This window comes from Bradysia coprophila, assembly GCF_014529535.1.
Source record: "Bradysia coprophila strain Holo2 chromosome IV unlocalized genomic scaffold, BU_Bcop_v1 contig_106, whole genome shotgun sequence".
Taxonomy (NCBI): Eukaryota; Metazoa; Arthropoda; class Insecta; order Diptera; family Sciaridae; genus Bradysia; species Bradysia coprophila.
The window spans coordinates 3,944,408-3,962,734 of record NW_023503372.1 but is presented as its reverse complement, the minus strand read 5'-3'; the positions used below and the strand labels follow the sequence as shown (position 1 = coordinate 3,962,734).

The window sequence follows — 18,327 nt, the reverse complement described above, 5'->3', positions numbered from 1 at the left end:
TTCGATAATCAGTTGCCTATTAATATTATACCTGTTGCGAATTAATGATGTATGTAAGACGGTAATTTAAATTAGTCTCTTCAATATTTTAATATTATTCATTTTGAATAAATTAGTTTGCATTTAACATAATATTAGAGTTAAATGAAGCGAGTATTTTTGCGCCGCGTCAGTTAATTGGCGAAGACAACTGAATTAAACAGATATCAGTCAATAGAAGCAGGTATGTAGAAGTGTTATGTAAGGGAAATATTAAAATTGTTGCGCAAACGATTATGCTTTCTAACAGAACAGGAATTTGCAAACATTATGGATGTTGATAGGCGCCAATTTTTTTTTTAATCAAATATTAATCCCTACCTCAGGTGCTTTCGATTACGTTTCAGTTAAATTTTCATCCCTGCGAGGCGAAAAAGATTTGAAAATTTGATTTTTATTACTCCTAAGAATGGCATGAATTGAATATCACCACTGGTGACTATCAGTGTACTTATCGAATCCGCTACTTCTATTGATTCAAGAGTTTTTCATATTGGTACAAAATCTTTTACTTCATTAGTTTTAACATTTTGCCATAAAAGAACACATATTAATCAGGTGGGTCCGCTGTAAGACTTATAAAAATCCCGAGGGTAGATATACGTAGAATCCTTTTATGCTAACAGAAAATTATCAAATTCGTTGAAAATACTCAACAAAAATCCTTTGAATTTTTTTGAATTATAGGAAATTATTGCAAAATTCTTTTACGTGCTGCATGCGTCGATAACCGAATGTTTCAAGCACTACATTCGACACCCTAAGTATGTGAAATCCATTACATAGCTTAGGATAAAAATGAAAAGTCTCGTTTTAGTGTGTTTATTGACATCGACTTCGCCTCGGATTAACAAAATTCACACAAAAATTCTACTTTTCATCTTTTTATCCCTAGTCATGTAAAATACTATTGAAGACAAAAAATCCTTAAAAATTAGAGAAAAACAAAAAAATAACCAGAAAATCCTCAGAAAATTGTCTAGGGATTTTCTTTTAGAAAGAATCCTTTTGCACTCAAAGTACACAATTATCTGTCACTCGACAAAAACGCTTTTCCTCTGAATATTCTGTTTAGCTACGCTTATGATGGCGATATGGATGTTTTATATAATATCTGACAGTTGTTATGACAGTTTATACTCAGATAATATATGGATTACATATTTCTTTGAGTGTGGAAGACCTCCCTGTCAACCATTTGATTCGGAAAAGTTTACAATTTTCGATCAAGGATTTGATCTACTCGATGTATGTTTAATGCTTACATTATAATCAGGGACTATTTTGAGAAGACAACTTTTCCATATTTTCCTAAATTTTCCCACTTTTTTTTGGAAAATTAAGGAAAATCCAGGAAAATATGTGAAAATTCAAGAAAATATGAAAAAATGGTCCCTGCTTATAATAGTTGCTCTACTGTATACGTACAATGACCAAACGTGTGTTATGTATTTTTAATTGAAATGAAAGTTGTGAGAAATTAATCCGACCGCGAAGTGTTAAAATGGTAACCAAAAAATAATACATTCAAACACAACGAACATTAAACATAACTAACCTATCCGTTTGACGTGAACATCCCTATTAAACGATACGCGAGGACCATTATTTTGAGATTTCTGTGAATCTGTACGCTCAACGCTGGATTCCATTTTGTGACATTACCTCCTTGAAAGAGAAAAGAAAAGAAAATGAAAAAAACACAACAAATGAACACTTAAATTGTCTCGACACAATCAATACTGTACTGTTTGGAGTTAATGAATCAGTTTTTTTGTTATTTGTGTGCATATTTACATAATCCATTACAAAGAACAGACAACAAGTTAATGTTCTGAAAATGATCGAAAATTGAAAATGGTGGAGGTTATTTGTTTGCTCAACTTGCAATGAATTTCTTTAATGGAAGATAATGTTAAAGGTTTATTGTTAAACAGACATGTGTATATTAGGTTCGCTTTTTTTATTATTATTATTAATTATATTGGATGTAATGGGCAATAAATTAAATTAATTTTCAAGCAGTTCATCTATCCGGTTCAATCTCATTGTTTGAGAATTTTCTTGACATCATTTTGTTCGTAAATTATGTCGATACGAATGCACATTAAACATTGCGTAATTCATTCCTAATTTATAATCGTTAGAAGCATTTAACGAGTTAATGTACCATAAGTTACGATCGATGAAACATAATATAAAACGTTCACAATGTGTTTCTCTGCCAGGAAAATAATAATTACTGTTCTTGGAATTATCTTGACTTCATAAAGTATGTGGAAGGTCATAAAAGATAAGCTTTCGAAGGCAAAGTTCATTATATTAATTGTACGACGCCTCTTTAACAAGCAAATTCGGTCTGACTTATTGGCTTGAGGAATCTGTACGGGTTTTCTATACTTATTATATACCAATTAAAATAACGGATCCATAACACAAGTTTGTAACACCTTTCATAAACGGCATATGTTATCGACATATAGTAAAATAGAATCTCTCATAGTAAAAAGTTTAAATCTGATGAAGTAATAGATTTCGCAGTGAAAGCCAATTAAATTAGAACAAAAAAGTAAAAGATTCGCTATTCTGTTTCTAAATGGTGAAATGAATTACAATCCAGCTAAAGCCCGGATTAGCTGGTTTGTCATATAAAAGCCGAGTTACAGCTATTGTGAGTTGTTTTCTCAAAAGATAATCTAACCAGAAAGCCGCAGACGTAAGGTAAATTGAATGTACAGCTTTTATTATACAGTTAAAGACATTGGTAGAATTTTTGAAGTGCTTTTTCCGATTTTAAAGGGATATCTGTTCTACCTTTGGGAAAAATAGAAAAAATCTTGTGAGAATTGTTCAAGTGCCTGGGGAGAAAGAAGTGTTCGAAGTCAGTTTTTTATTTTGGATAAGAGACTAGGGCCTACCAAATCAGGTCTATCTATAAAGTCAGTCAATTCGATTCTAGAACCTTTTCTATATGTTTTTTTTTCGAAAAATCCTCTCAATTCGATTTCAAGTAGGGACTATTTTTAAGAAAACATTTTCCGATATTTTCTTGAACTTTCCAACATTTTCCATTTTTTTCCTAATTTTCAAAAAAAATGTGTTTGGGAAAATTCGGAAAAATGTAGTAAAATCTAGAAAAATTCCTTAATTTCAGAAAAATTTGTTTGGAAAAATGTAGGAAAATTCAGTAAAATATGAAAATTTTAGAAAATCCAAGAAAAATTTGGAAAAATGGTTTTTCAAAAAGATTCTCTGATTACTTGACTTCACTTCATACGTGAACAAGTGCCTCGAAATCACACCTTTCCAAATCAACGTTCCAATCAAAGTTTCTTCGAAAACACCCACTGGATCCATTTTCTACATTCCATCAATGAGAACAGCTGAGAACAGCCAATTTACGGATATTTATCAGCGAATTGAATTTTTCTCTATGCAGAGCAGATAGATTTTAATTTCATATCTTCTCGTCGTTTCCCAACCGAGAGTGGAATATTTATAAGTATGCTTTAATGGTATACTTTAGTTTCAACAATTTAACAACAAGACCACCTAAGACACCACAATGTGTATGCTCTTTTTATGTGTTTCTTTACGCGCATATGCAGTCAATTTATGGACGCATAAACAAATTAATAATTACCTTATAAAACACGAATAAATATTAATGGCATTTTACATTATAATGCACAAGTACGTCTAAACTTCGAGTTTACAACATTGCATGTACTTAACGATTCTCCAGCCACAATTATTATGACCTTTTCGACTATATATATACATGTGTGTAATGTATAAATATGTGATTTGCAAATAATGTCTTATGGGGCAGAAACTGGTCCAATTAAGACAACTCTTATAAGTCTGATAATTAATCTCTGTACAATGGCATGGTACTTTCTTATGGTGCATTAAATAAATACGCACACGCATTTTTCACCATTTACCATTTCTATAATACGGTGTCCATATAGTCGAGATGTTATTCGTAACTATTTATAATATTGAAATTCAAAGATGTTTACTTTATTTTGCTACAAATTGTTCAGTTTATATATCCACCACATTTCATGATCGCCCAAAGTTACATTCACTTTACGATATAGCCCACACATAATATTTATTTATTTATTAATACTTGCGTTGGTCATTAATTTGGAACTGATTTTGGAAAGTAAATAAAACAAAACAGCCGTTTCCGAGTGACACACATTGCATCTTAATGAATCCAATTGGGGTTCTAGATGATTACATTGTTTTCCAATTAGCCTGAGCACAGAAGATTATAGTGTAACCATCCTAAATTTACATGAAAAAACTATCGTGGATATGGGACAACTTTCGAACCGAATTCTACTCATAATAACTGAAAATTACCGTCATTAAGGCTGTTGGGATTTTTTTTATTTCATTTCCTAAATCTATAAAAAATATTGCCATAGAGTCAATTGGTTACAAAAGGCAAAACAAAGAATAGTTTTCAAGTATTGCAAATGGATAGTCACTAAACTAACGGTATGTGCATTTATATTGCAAAGATATGAATATGTTCACATCAGTATCGGTATTTGCTTTTACATTGCAAATGGTCTTAAGGAAACAACAAGTCTGAATCTGCTACTTACGATGCTGAAACTGTTTCTTGTGGACTGTTCACAAATGACGTCACGCTGTTTATTAATTATTTTCGACCCGCAAAAAGGGTAAAAAATGAGCATAAAATCTTTGAAACGTCAAGAGTGGTAAGTAACGAACATTACAATCGCTTAATCTGTTACATCCTTTGTTTAAAGTATTACCTGGTGTTTGGCATAACATGTATTACGTACGGTGGAGGATTATATCTCCGTTGACGGTCGGCTTTGAAGAGCTTTCGAAGACTTTGAGCTTCTTTTGGATTACATTGGAAAAGTGGAATATTTCGGTGTAATGTCAAATTAGCTTAAAGCTATCTAAACTTCTTTAATAACAAAATAACAAATACGATACGGAGTATTGGCTTAACACAGCAGCATTGACCGTGACGTGTTTAGCCAATACACTATATCACATTTGTGTATGTGCATTACAAAAAACTTTGATCTTCTTTTGTATTCCAGTTTTCCGATGGAATTAAAAAAATATATCAAACCATACAAAAGCTCTCCAAAGCACACAAACAAATGCGATAACGTGTTTTGGCTTAACACGTCAGATTAACCTCACACTTGATACAACAACAAATTTACCGGCAGGTGTGAAATATAGCTACTATACCTTCATTAGTTTAGAAACGTTGTTATCGATAACAGATGTAAAGACGAGGTGTCTAAAAGGTTAACAATGAAATGTTCAAATTATGGAACGAAATGTCTGTCTTCACCAATGGTTCGAATATGACTTCAATCAGTATATGCCTGTGTTAACGTTCATATAAGTAATAAAAATCATGAACTTTATACTCGACTGATAAGTCAATTAGTGAAAACACCTAAAATTTATGTTCCACTAGAGATTGGCTGTAGATAATCGTAAGCCAGAGAGGTGCGTGAAAATAGGAAAAGGATGCAGTTCAAAGATGTTGATTGGTGGACAGTAGATTGGTGGCAAACACAAAACTTTACCTCGAAATCTATTTAAAACAATTGGATGTACTTCTAGCGAAAGTGAGAAATTTTCAGGAAAAACATGCATATCCACTGTTCTACTGACTCCGGGGGAAAATAAACTCCGGAGCCGATGTTTAAGTTCGTTAGATTTTCTGTTTAGTCTCGCCAACAGCGTAATAATTACGGTGTAGTTTAATGTTTTTTTTTACATATCGATGAAACCCATTTTTATTATTATTGTTTCTTAATCATCGTGTTAATATCTTTCATTTGACGTTTCGGTCATAATTCTAGGCCGAACCGAAACTTTGTGAGATATTGTCTCTTAAGTTGTATTGCTGGCTTTGGGAGCAATTATTATCTTGATTTTGTATAGCTTGCATCCAACCAAACCATTTGCATATCAATACAAAATCAAGATAATTTGTGAGATATACATGAAAAATAAGCAAAACACACTGTTTTGCCCTGTCTTACTAGCTTTTTCGACATCTAGGATCTAGGAAGCGTCATCAAAACAGTGATACGTTGGCTCCTTCATACATCAGTGAATCCTCTAAGAAAGCAGGGTCTATTGCAGATAAAGCGGAGAGATTTAAGCATAATCATTATATACGTCTTAAAGAAAACTATTTATTTACCCCCCTTGCCTTTGAATCATTAGGTTGCATGGGTCCAGAAACAAAGAAATTTATTGACAAGTTGGGATCGTTGACTCGTCCATATATTTCAGTAATAAGAGAGCAAATAGTCTAAAATAGTCCGCCAGAATTGAAAAGAACTGGCGAAAAATTCTCAAATTCTGAATTGGACAATTTTCAAGAATCGTGAGAATACTCAAGAATCTCGACCCAGACAGATTATTTTTCGAATGTCGTGGTCGAACTAATTTGTCGAAATCGAAAGCGATTGTTTTGTAAAGTCTGGAACAGTCTACAATGTGACATTTCGAGTTTTATCGATTTCCGCTCTTTTACCCATACAAATCACAATGGCAAAACAGCTGAGATCTATATAACATGAAATGTGACTATCCCAATCAAAACTCGGTCTATTACAGTCTTTATGTTGTATAGCGTTTTCCCTTTCTAATACGTTTGGTCACATCTTAGACTGTTCTCGAGTGCATAAAATAATCGCTTTAGATTTCGACAAATTAGTTCGTCCACGATGTTCCGCTTCGTCTAAACTCATTCCCATTCATTTCAATTAAATTGTGTGTCGGCTAACAAAGTATCTTTTGAATGCGATTATCAACAGACAGATTAGTTGAACCTTTAGATACGAGGGCAGCATCTTAGTTTAATTTATTATTTAGCGGTATCGTCTTGAGAAACTAACAGCTTAGTTCATCGCGAATAATTCGACCAGAAAGTATGGCTAAATATTGTGACGTTTTTTCAATTTGTGTGTTCGGCCTTGTAGTTTTAATTATGGGGTCGATATGCATCTGGACGTGCAGTTCACACATATCAACTACGGAGACTGAAGATTTGAGTTATTTGGAAGCGGACAGTGAATATTTAAAGAATTCGGAAGCGGAAGGAGAATTGATTTTTGTCCATGTGGTTTGTGATTTTTTTAAACTTGCCAACTCATTGTGTCGAGACATTACACCGCTTCCTCCAAAACTATTTAGCTTTATCGGCACGGTGATCGAAATCCAGTTAATGCCACACCAGGTAGTAGTTACACTGATCTGTCCTACTGGCCAGAAGGATGGGGACAATTGACTGCTGTAAGTTGATGCAATGATTTGAATACTTTACGTACTGCACGCATCGTTTTCATTTTACAGTTGGGAAAGCAACAAGGGTATGCGTTGGGGCTGTGGTTGCGACGCAGATACAATAAATATATCAGTAATGAATACGATGGAAGTGAAATTTATGTGAGATCATCCGATGTGGATCGCACTATAATGAGCGCCCAAAGTGTATTGGCAGCAATGTATCCACCGCGAGGGAAACTGATTTGGAAGAGAAATTTGCTGTGGCAACCGATACCCGTACATACTGTACCAGCAAATTTGGATTATTTGGTTGCAGCAGTAATACCTAATTGCACGTCGTATTTAAATGCGACCAAACGGTACCTCGCTTCGGATGAGATGAAAGATTATCTAAAATCGATTCAGCCGATTTTCGACAATTTCACGTTACATACTGGAGAAATCATCAATACCTTATACCAAGTGTCAGTCATGCGTGATGCATGGCATTGTGAGACCACTCATAATTATACGTAAGCGTGAACGATAAGCGCCGTTTGTTGGTCAGCAATTTAAGGAAATAATTTTTTATTTAAGAATTCCGGAATGGGCGGCAAATTATTACCCGAATAATGATGATATCGACCAAGTATCCATCAGATTTTACAGTCAGTTCACTGGAACGAAGTTCATGTCCAGATATGCCAGCGGATTCTTGCTCAAGGACATCCTAGATCGGTTCAAATCGAAATCAAACAATACACTGACACCGAACCGAAAAATGTGGATGTTCAGCTCGCATGATCTGACTCTGTTCAGCTTTTTACGCTCATTAGACCTTTCAGATGTAAGAAATGCTTTTCCGAAATTCTTTTTCTTTGTTAAATGTCTGAAAATCGTTTCGTTGACAGAACCAGTTGGTCCCGTATGTCTCAACTATAATTTTGGAAATGCGAAAGCGTGACGACGAATATTACGTTCAGATATTTTATAAAACCTCAGACAAAACGCCAGAACCAATTCAGATCCCTGGATGTGGAACACAGTGTCCGTTATCGAAAATGTACGAAATCTATGACCATATCATACCGAAGAAACAATTTGATGATGAATGTGAGATACCGGAACAGACGGATCAGTTATAAGTTAGGTAAATTTGTGCATTTTTTATTATTATTTATTATACCGGCTCGATTAAACATCACTTTTGTATCATAAAAAAACTTTGGCATTTTGGTCACTTCAAACTGATTTTCCATAATTTTCTACTTGTGACATCTGTTACAGTAAGGGGTCGTTCATAAATTACGTAACGAAACAACGATACATTCTGCGTGACAAGTAGGTTCCTGATTGTCGGGATATTATTAGCGAAAATCGTAGTCTCCTGATAACGTGACTGTACCAATACCAACAGGAAAAATTAAGGAAAAAATTGGAAAATTAGGAAAAATTCGAAAGAGTATGGAAAAACTCATTTTTTTCACTAAAACCCAAGAACTGGGTTAGGAACAGTGACTGATACTGGTACGTTAACATTTAGCTGAAGAAATCCATTTTTATTCATATAAAATACAAGTAAGTGACTGGGTTAGGCTCAGAACGACTGATACTGATACTCTATTAACTTATAATCAAGGATCGGAATCAGGTCAGGTTACCTGAGCCTGTCTTTACCTGAACCAGATTGATTTAATTTTGACCTGATCTGACTCAATCTGAAATGTCATTTGACCTGAAAATAGAAAATAGCCCGACCGCGACACCACCAGACTTCTCAGGTTCGCAAGTCACCTGACTTTTTTTTCATTTTACATTTAAATTTCTCATTAAAATGTATTTAAAGTCAAGTCAGGCGATATCAGGCTGTGTCAGGTCAACAATAAATAAGGTCACGTTCGGGTAATTTTAATGAGAAATCTGAACATAACCTAAAACTTTTCACGGCCTGTTTCGAATCTTAAAATTATAAGTCAATTTCTAAGCGCATGATAAAACAAGTGGAATTGAGGCTCAGTCACTATGGACCGGGGATTCCCAGGAATGATTAGTTTAGAAAAATTATTGTTTTCTATTGCAAGATTTCTTTTCAGTTAGTGGTTGCTGCATTAACCCAATTTTGTAGCTTTAGTTTGTAGCATTTGAAAATTACACTGAAAAATCGACGGCACGAGAAACAACGACTTTCTCAAGAAACGGCGAGTTTCTGAAGAAGCGGTGAGCAACAGCATTTTGTATGGCCGTCAGAGGAGTGATGTAGATCGACAGAAATTGTCACAATTTTAAGAATTTCGACAATTTAAATTCAAGTTCTTAGTTCGAGAATTTTCAAGAAATTAAATTTTTGAATTTTACAATTTCGAGCATTTCTAAGTCAAAGGAGAATTAAATAATTTTGTAAATTTCAAGAATTTGGAGGATGTTAAGAATTTGAAGGACTCTGTGAATTTTAAAAATACTGAAAATGACACGAAAATTTACATTCTTGAATCCCTTCAATTCGAGAATTTTCAATAATTTCAGGATTTTTTTTTCGAATTTTGAGAGTTGAAGAATTTGTGAGAATCATCAAGATTAAATTTCACACAAATAGGCCCTGTAAGCGCGGTACCATACCTTATGTTGTCACGTCTTTTTCAATTTCAACAACATCAGACAAGTAAATCGATTTGCTGCTCAACAAAGCATAACAACAAATTCAAGAAATTCAAAATTCGATGCCTTAAATTCACTTTTCCCAGATATCACAGCAAATCGATCCGGACTATAAAACTATTTATACGTACAAATATCTGCCAGCGTTATGCTTATTTTATTAAAGAAAAAAACAAAGTTCCACATTAAAAATAAGATTTAATTATACCATAGTTCAGCTGATATGAAATTACATTATACACGTATAGGCATAAAGTCGTAAAGGAAAATTCTCTTTATAGTATGCGCTTTGTATTTATGGTTTTTTCTTTCTTATTTTCAAGGCCACGGCTAGAGAAACACGATTCATACGACACATTATCGATACATCTTATTTATTTATAAAATGTTAATAATAACACACACAAAAAAAAACGACCAAACAAAAAGTATAATGTGTGAGAGATGAGAATTTAAAGGGGGAAAAAAAGATGTGAATAAAAGGTAAATAGGTTGAGATTTGTTGGTTATGAACTTATAAAATAAGATTATCGCTTTTAAAAGCCTTGTTTCGAAAAAAAAAACCAAAACAAAAATGGGAAGAGAACGAAAAGAATACACACGGCAATTTAATGACCCTTTGTGTGCTTCAAATTCAATGGTCTGATCGTTTGAGTATTGGCTGGCGCCGACAAATTCCATATGATGGGAAATTGTGCGAATAAGAGATTTTTCGATTTTTATTTGAAGAGAAAACTATTATAATCGTATGACGTGAATGGTTGCATTTAAAATAGAAATCATTTTGCATCATTTATTGGCCGCTAGGTTGATCAATGCAATATAGATTGAGTATGTACCTGGATCGAATTTTGGCAGAAGTTCATAGTTACAAACATCGAAATAAAAAGGCTCCGACTTCACGAGCTTTTGAGAAAGCTTTTGATATTTTTACACTATTGGCGCCTGAATATTTTAGAAAAGGCCATCCATCTGTTATCGACAACGAAGGTAATTATGATAATTGAGCTATAATGTTCTCTTAAATAGCAATATATCTTTGCTAAGACAAATGAAAGGATTGAAAGGAATTTGTACCAAACAATTGACGATAGTTTTTATCAAATGAAGTAACAGATTCAATGGTACGCTTGCCTTTTGAAAATGATAAAAATTGACTGTCTTTAAGTAAGAAAGATCGAAGATCAGATTTTTTTTTTCACTCACTAGTAGACACATCGAACATTTCTTAAATGTAGAAATCGGACATCGTACTGGTTCGTAGATTTTTATTTTGACGAATTTGGCGTTTGGAGGTCGAGCCTCACTAATAAAAAAACAATCTCCAAACCAGGGCTGGGCTGGTTCAGGTTCCAAACCAGAGCATTTTTTTAAAAGCATTTTCATACAAAAATCTAAATTTCCTTTTGGTAATCAATCACCTGAAATCGCAGTAAGGTCTGCTCCAACCCATTTTAAGTGACAACTTTGTTTTATAAAGAAATTTTCAGCTAAGAATTACAAATGCGATAGCGCCTAATTGGGGTTTCTAGGTGGTATAACACGGCAAAATAATATTCTTAACAAAGGAAATTCGTCAAAATATATTTGATTTCGAGCAAATTTCTTTTCACACACTTGTGACACGTATTTATTTGGTCTCACCTGTCCATTGGCGATTGATTTATTGATTTATTTGGCGTCGCCATTAAACAATAAACGACAGCCAACGTTTTATTGTAAAATTGCGATGCCATTAAATATATTTTGACAAGAACCGAAACAAAATCCATCACTACTATCTTTATGAAGTCGATGATTCACTGCAGTTAACATGTAGAATGCAGAATAAAGATGTTTTTGGAGATTAGTACTAATCACCACAGCTTTATGACTTTTTACGAGAGTCATTTCCCCAATCAAATCCCGAGTATATTGACATTATTCATTTATACTTAAGTTATCCAACTCTGCGAATATGTTCAGTATTTGTGAGCTTCTTGAAAAGAAACGAGTCAGTGACCATATTCTGAGTAGCGATGAAATTACGGTGTACCTTCGTAATGATCGGGTTCCTTTTAATTGGAATTTCCGCAGATGACAATTTCGGATGTCGTAAAATAGATTTCAATAAAATTAATTCAATTAATATGTTCGACCAGTGTTCTAGTGCTAGTGACTTTGCGATTACATCATATGAAGATAATCCTACTGTTCCTAATTATCTCGATGCCTTGTATTACTTAAGCAATACTCAAGTCGGATGGTCATGTATTTCTACCATAGATCATTTTACATTGGAAGCAGATACTGAATTTTCCACATCAATTTTTTTGCAATCTTTGATTATTGACGACATGTCGCATGTAGAGATAGAAGTAATCGATCTTGACGATCAAAGTTCAGTTTTTCCTGTTATAAATGCTGTAGCCTCGCCTAGGTATGTATGGACACCGTACAATATCAAATTGGGAAGGAATGTTGCAAATGCTAAGGTAAATCAAGAAACGGTTACTGCCAGACCTCTCTTATGTATTCTTCAATGTGTTCTAATGCATAACGGTGAAAGATTAGAAATAATGTTCACACTGGTTTTAGATTAGCATACGAGCTTTCGTCACTGCACAAGCAAAGTTGGCGATTCAGTACTTACACATTCTCAATCCGAGAATCGACGAATATTGGTGTGAAATAGATGGTGAAACAACAACCGAAGCAGAAACTACAACCGAAGAAGAAACAACCACCGAAGGAGAATATTCAACCGAAGCGGGAACAACAACCGAAGTGGAAACTACAACTGACGAAACAGATAATACTTGCAGAGCTTGTTCTTGCACTTGTACTTGTAATTAAAACCTAAATTGCAGTTTTTAAGTACTTTATTAACAGAAACAATGAAACTTTGCTACAAACAATGCAGTCAGAGATCTGAGATTTTATTTGGTACGTTTTTTTCGTTCTGTCCTTTGGTAGAAGATAGTTTGCTAAACATAGCAGATCTCTGTTGCCTTACCTCCATACGCGTATAAATCTAGTGCGAAACTCTAGAAAAGAAGAGCATTCCTATTGCCTTAAATTTTCTCTGTCTTACTTAATTTCGAGTTACCAGAGCCATTTTGCCGAACCTTTCTTTATTCAAAGCAGGGACTATTTTAAGAAAATTAAATTAACCTAACTTTCCGATATGTTTCTCTAACACAGCAAGTGTCTCCGTTGTTTTGATGGCCTTTTCAGTTTTTTTTTATTTTTTTAATCTTTTTGAGCTAAACAGATTATGTTCGCATGGTATTTAAGATAAACCAGAATTCAAGAATTTGTGGTAGTTTTTAGGTATTTTTGGAGTTGTAGGGAATTTAAGTCTCTAAAATAGACCCTGATTAAAAGACGGAACAAACAAATTGACCAAAATCGATCGAAGAGGATTTTATCGAAAGCTTTTAGGCATCTGACCTTTATCAAAAGCTGTTAGTGCGTCAGGTGCCAACAATTCTTCAATTCAAAGTCATAAGGGTCGTCATTGTCTTCGCCGGCCGAAACGGCAACTTTGTATCAATAGAAAAATTTACAAGCTTCGATTACTGTTCAAATCGATATAGCTCACAAAAAAGTAGAAGCAAAAACCGAAGCTTTCAGTGCCGGCCACTGGCCATACTGGGAATTAAGTCGTTTCCTGAAGGGTCCTTTTCATTTTTCTATTAAAAATCTTCATTTATGGTATGGCTTTATAGACTACACGATCGGCCTTCAGGTAGTCAGTCCGGCCCCGGACAATACTAATCGTCACTCCTTTTTATGGCTGTTGCTATTATCACCAATAAAACTCCGACTTTAATTGACAACATTTATTATACTTAAATAGCAATCGGACACTGACAATATGTTCAGTACATTAGTGCTTCTTGGAACGCCAGTGTGGTTAGAAACAATATTTTGAGTATATAATCTTTGACACGGTGTGGTGTTTCCGATTCATAATGAATACGGCGATGAAACTTCAGTCAATCTTGCTGACTATCAGATGTCTTTAATTGAAACGTCCGCAAATGATAACTGGGAGTGTCGGAAAATAGATTTTAATAAAACTAATTCAATTAGTGCGATTGAAAAATGCATTGGATTTAACGATTTCGTGATCAAATCATTTGAGTATAATTCTTCAGTGATTCCATACAGTCACAATTCTGTGTATTACTTATCTACCGACAAAGAGGGATGGTCGTGTTTTTCAACCACAGAGCTTTTTACGTTAGAAGAAGATACCGAATTCTCCTCAGCCATTTATTTGCAATCCAATGTCATTGAAGATATGTCAGAAGTAGAAATTGAAGTAGTTGATTTGGATAGTGGAACAGCCATTTCTGTTGTGAATGCATCAACGACACGTGATTTTGAATGGAAGTTGTACAGAATGAAATTAGGAAAACAAATTACAAATGCTAAGGTATGTCAAGAATTATAAGACACTGTTAAGCGCGTAGACTCTTATTCTTCAGTTTGTATCTATTCTGGTGGAGAATTTTTTCCCCACATTTCTTCTTATTTACGTTACTGTCTTTGCAGATTAGCGTACGAGCTTTTGTCACGACGTCGGCAAATCTAGCGATTCAGTATATGCACATTCTTAATCCGAAAATAGACGAATCTCTATGTGACATAGACGATCAAACAACAACCGAAACAAGAACAGAAGAGCAAACAAACAACAATCAAAGAAGAAACAACTATCGAAGTAGAAACATCGACAGAAACGAGAACTGATAGTTGCGCATCAGCTTGTTCTTGTACTTGCTCTTGCGCTATAGATATTCAAATTTTATCTGAGATTATAACCCATATTCAAATGAAAATTCTGTCAGTCATTGCATCTTTTATCATTAAATGAAAACATTTATGAACCCGACTTGGGGTTTTATTATGGATTTTACCTTAAAACAAATGAAGTACAAGATTTTTACAATTTAACATTTTGTATATGTCACTATGAAGATTCTTCATTGAAGATTTCAAATCCAAAGGTAATTTGTGGATAAAAATGGACGGATTGAGTCTTTCTGCGGTTTTGCTTTGACTCGAGAGCATTGGTAAGATTTATTTCACCAGAAAAGAAAATTCGACAAAAAATCAATGAGTGATTGTAAATCGAATACTAAAAATCAATGAGATTCGGAACGAACTCTACAGCTGCTGGTGAAAATCTGTTTTTCTGAAGTGTTGATGATCCGACCCAGTGTCCCAAAATGGCATAACATTGAGATTGAATATTTATGTTTTCAATCACAATCACACCTGTCCTTCGGATTTTGCCTCGGATTGACAATTTGGATAACTTTCGCTTAAAAATTCACATTTATGATTACGCCTCATATATTTTTTTGGAAAATATAGCTAATTACTGAAATCCAATGAATCAATCCTACTAATCGATACGAGTTAAATTCGCCGCAGACAGCCGAATAAAAAATGTTTCGAGAGATAGTACTAATCGCCGTTGTTTTATGGCTTTCTGGTATTGTTACTAATCGGACTCTGAATTTATTGCCAAACATTTATTACTTCAATCATCGGACTGAACAAATATTTTCAGTATTTTCGTGTTTTTTGGACAGAAAATATCTAATTGGCCGTATTTCGAGTTCGGTAACGCTATTAATTTCAAAACTTTAATTCTTGTAATGAATACCGCGATGAAGGTACAGTATATTGTCGTGACGATAGGATGTCTTTTGATTGGAATTCCCGCAGATGATAATTTCGAGTGTCGTAAAATAGATTTCAATAAAATTAATTCCGTTAATATGTTCGACCAGTGTTCTAGTGCTAGTGACTTTACGATTACATCATATGAAGATAATCCTACTGTTCCTAATTATCTCGATGCCTTGTATTACTTAAGCAATACTCAAGTCGGATGGTCATGTATTTCTACCATAGATCATTTTACATTGGAAGCGGATACCGAATTTTCCACATCAATTTTTTTGCAATCTTTGATTATTGACGACATGTCGCATGTAGAGATAGATGTAACTGATCTTGATGATGGAGAGTCAGTTTTTCCTGTTATAAATGCTGTAGCTTCGAATATGTATGTATGGACACCGTACAATTTCAAGGTCGGAAGGAATGTTGCAAATGCTAAGGTAAATCAAGAAATTGTTACTGCCAGAGCTTTCATATATTCTTCAATTTGTTCTTATACATAATGATGAAACATAAACATAAGCAAATCTTATTTCTTCGCGCTGTTTTTAGATCAGCATACGTGCTCTTGTCACAGCTCAAGCAAAGTTGGCGATTCAATATTTGCACATTCTTAATCCGAGAATTGATGAGGCTTTGTGTGAAATAGATGATGAAACTACAACAGAAGAAACTACAACAGAAGAAACGACAACAGAAGAAACTACAACAGAAGAAACTACAACAGAAGAAACGACAACTGAAGACACGACAACTGAAGAAACGACAACTGAAGACACGACAACTGAAGACACGACAACTGAAGAGACAACAACCGAAGAAACAACAACCGAAGAAACAACAACCGAAGAAACAACAACCGAAGAAACGACAACCGAAGAAACGACAACCGAAGAAGCGACAACTGAAGAAGCGACAACCGATGAAACAACTGCTTCACCAACAACCACTACTCCGACTCCTCCAGAAACAAATGAAAATAGAGTCTGGATAATTACGTCTTTTGTGTTCCTTCTGACAACAGTCGCTTTAATGAGTGGCTTCATTTATCTAATATATTTGTACAAAACAGCTCTTGCAGCGAAGACCGCTATGCTGACCGCTGCTGCATTTCAATCAACAGCAACATCATTGCCAAGGTTGACAGTAGCGACCAGTAGTCAAGGTAATCAAATTATAGTTGGAATCGAACACATCAAACAGGGTTAAATTGTGAGGTATAATTAAGGAAAATTTGAATAAATAAATGTATGTTAACTGTTAACATTTCGATTATGATTCGCTAGACTTGTTCGTGTATAAATTGGTATCTTTAGGGCATAAAGTATCACTGTCGTCTGCTGAGAAATTGAATTGAATATTAGTGCAAAACGTTGAAAGACTGATTAAATTTTCTTAAGATCGAAACAGTGGTTCAACATCTCAGTACGACTTTGTTCATTTTCTCTATAGAAGTAACTCGCACGAACATTCATGAATCAAGTGTTTATCTGAGTAGAGACAGACAAATTAGCCGAAGATAATTTACTATGAGGATTATTTAAACAAATGGCCGATCACATCTGTTAAGCAATTTGAGATAATTCGAACGACAACAGATGTAAAATTAATTTAATTAGAATGATTTAACACTAATATACCACCAGACGTAATCATGCAGTCGTATCCTATTAATTAAGCAATTTCACAGAAGGTTTCCACTCTTCATTGTGCCACATATTTTGTTGTTTTTGTTGCTGTTGCTTCGGCATCGTTTTTCTGCTTTAAAGTTAAACTACAGTAGAAAATAATTGACCAATTATTTATAACATGAGATAGCTTTTATAATATGCATGGTTCTTCCCGCGTGGAAGAGGCAAAAAAAATCTGAATGAAAAATAAAAACCAAAAACAATAAAAAAAATTCAACAACAAACCTTTTTAAACCATAAAGAAATTTGTGTTCTTCCTCAACAAAAATTTGCGTACATAAAAACCGAAAACAATAAAAATGCTTCCAATGTCAAAACAATTTTGTTTCGAAATAAAATTGAAGACAATTTTTCGTGGCGGTTCGTTTTAGCGCAGCTGAAATATTTTATTAGTGGCTGATAGAGGATAATGAAAGAGATTTTTTGTGTTCGCAAATTGCAGGCTTCTTTTTTGCACGATAATGCGATGTCCGTACCATTCTTTGTGTGTACGGATTAGAAGTTGGAAGCATTGTAAATATTATGCGTTGTAAACTAATGTTGTTTATTGCATTATAAAGTGAGTATTAGAGCTTTTTATAGCCTTGTGAAAATTATATTGACTTTAATTTCGATGTTAGGTTTCAATTTAAGTATTTTTTTGTGTGTCTGTGTGCGCGCAAAACAAATTAAATCTGCTTGCAATAAAATCGTTTATAGATGCCACTTCGTTGGCATAAAGCCACGGACGAAGACATCCATAAAATTTATCCATGACTCTCGATAGATAACAGGCTTATACCTTCTCTTATCGACAAAAAATTGCCTTCGGAATTAAACTACACCATTAAGATTGAATATATTGATATCCGTGGAAACGTAAAGTCCACAAGTTGTGTTCTTCAGGGTCTCTTAATTTCGGTATTTAACGACGTTCAATTTTTCATTAGACAAAGTAAATTGAGCAACTGGGAAATAAATT

General features: G+C 34.1%; 4 protein-coding genes across 9 annotated transcripts in view; 3 read left to right on the top strand and 1 right to left on the bottom strand.

Annotated features, from left to right (window-relative positions):
- The window catches only part of LOC119070965 (msx2-interacting protein), a 59,985-nt gene that overhangs the window by 30,932 nt on the left and 10,726 nt on the right, over positions 1 to 18,327 (bottom strand). For all 3 annotated transcript variants that reach the window (XM_037175536.1, XM_037175534.1, XM_037175535.1), the window contains one exon: positions 1,598 to 1,707. In XM_037175536.1, coding sequence (XP_037031431.1) covers positions 1,598 to 1,691 — 94 coding nt within the window. In that variant the 5' untranslated portion in view covers positions 1,692 to 1,707. Of the gene's footprint in view, positions 1 to 1,597; positions 1,708 to 18,327 lie in introns of those variants that run through there.
- LOC119070987 (prostatic acid phosphatase-like) lies at positions 6,748 to 8,558 on the top strand. The gene is made up of 5 exons (XM_037175577.1): positions 6,748 to 7,195; positions 7,267 to 7,365; positions 7,426 to 7,871; positions 7,936 to 8,185; positions 8,250 to 8,558. The coding sequence occupies exons 1-5, from the start codon at positions 7,004 to 7,006 to the stop codon at positions 8,481 to 8,483; spliced, it is 1,221 nt and encodes a 406-aa protein (XP_037031472.1). The 5' UTR covers positions 6,748 to 7,003; the 3' UTR covers positions 8,484 to 8,558.
- LOC119070989 lies at positions 11,925 to 16,930 on the top strand. Of its 4 annotated transcripts, XM_037175581.1 has the most exons (3): positions 15,500 to 16,115; positions 16,228 to 16,389; positions 16,507 to 16,930. In XM_037175581.1, the coding sequence occupies exons 1-3, from the start codon at positions 15,648 to 15,650 to the stop codon at positions 16,882 to 16,884; spliced, it is 1,008 nt and encodes a 335-aa protein (XP_037031476.1). In that variant the 5' UTR covers positions 15,500 to 15,647; the 3' UTR covers positions 16,885 to 16,930. The 4 variants fall into 4 exon arrangements, 3 of the variants coding, with proteins under 3 accessions (XP_037031475.1, XP_037031474.1, XP_037031476.1); XM_037175580.1 differs by lacking the exon at positions 15,500 to 16,115 and adding an exon at positions 11,925 to 12,467 and having other exon boundaries at positions 16,228 to 16,930; XR_005086580.1 differs by lacking the exons at positions 15,500 to 16,115; positions 16,228 to 16,389; positions 16,507 to 16,930 and adding exons at positions 11,938 to 12,467; positions 12,571 to 12,742.
- LOC119071011 lies at positions 13,840 to 14,822 on the top strand. The gene is made up of 2 exons (XM_037175610.1): positions 13,840 to 14,416; positions 14,536 to 14,822. Exons 1-2 carry the CDS (start codon positions 13,994 to 13,996, stop codon positions 14,731 to 14,733), a joined length of 621 nt encoding a protein of 206 aa, XP_037031505.1. The 5' UTR covers positions 13,840 to 13,993; the 3' UTR covers positions 14,734 to 14,822.

Coding starts and splice junctions, on each gene's coding strand:
- LOC119071011 (XM_037175610.1), top strand. CDS start 13,994: ATGTCTTTAATTGAAACGTCCGCAAATGATAACTGGGAGTGTCGGAAA. Junction 14,417..14,535: donor AACAAATTACAAATGCTAAG/GTATGTCAAGAA, acceptor CTGTCTTTGCAG/ATTAGCGTACGAGCTTTTGT.
- LOC119070987 (XM_037175577.1), top strand. CDS start 7,004: ATGGCTAAATATTGTGACGTTTTTTCAATTTGTGTGTTCGGCCTTGTA. Junction 7,366..7,425: donor GATGGGGACAATTGACTGCT/GTAAGTTGATGC, acceptor TTCATTTTACAG/TTGGGAAAGCAACAAGGGTA. Junction 7,872..7,935: donor GAGACCACTCATAATTATAC/GTAAGCGTGAAC, acceptor TTTTTATTTAAG/AATTCCGGAATGGGCGGCAA.
- LOC119070989 (XM_037175579.1), top strand. CDS start 15,648: ATGAATACCGCGATGAAGGTACAGTATATTGTCGTGACGATAGGATGT. Junction 16,116..16,227: donor GGAATGTTGCAAATGCTAAG/GTAAATCAAGAA, acceptor CGCTGTTTTTAG/ATCAGCATACGTGCTCTTGT.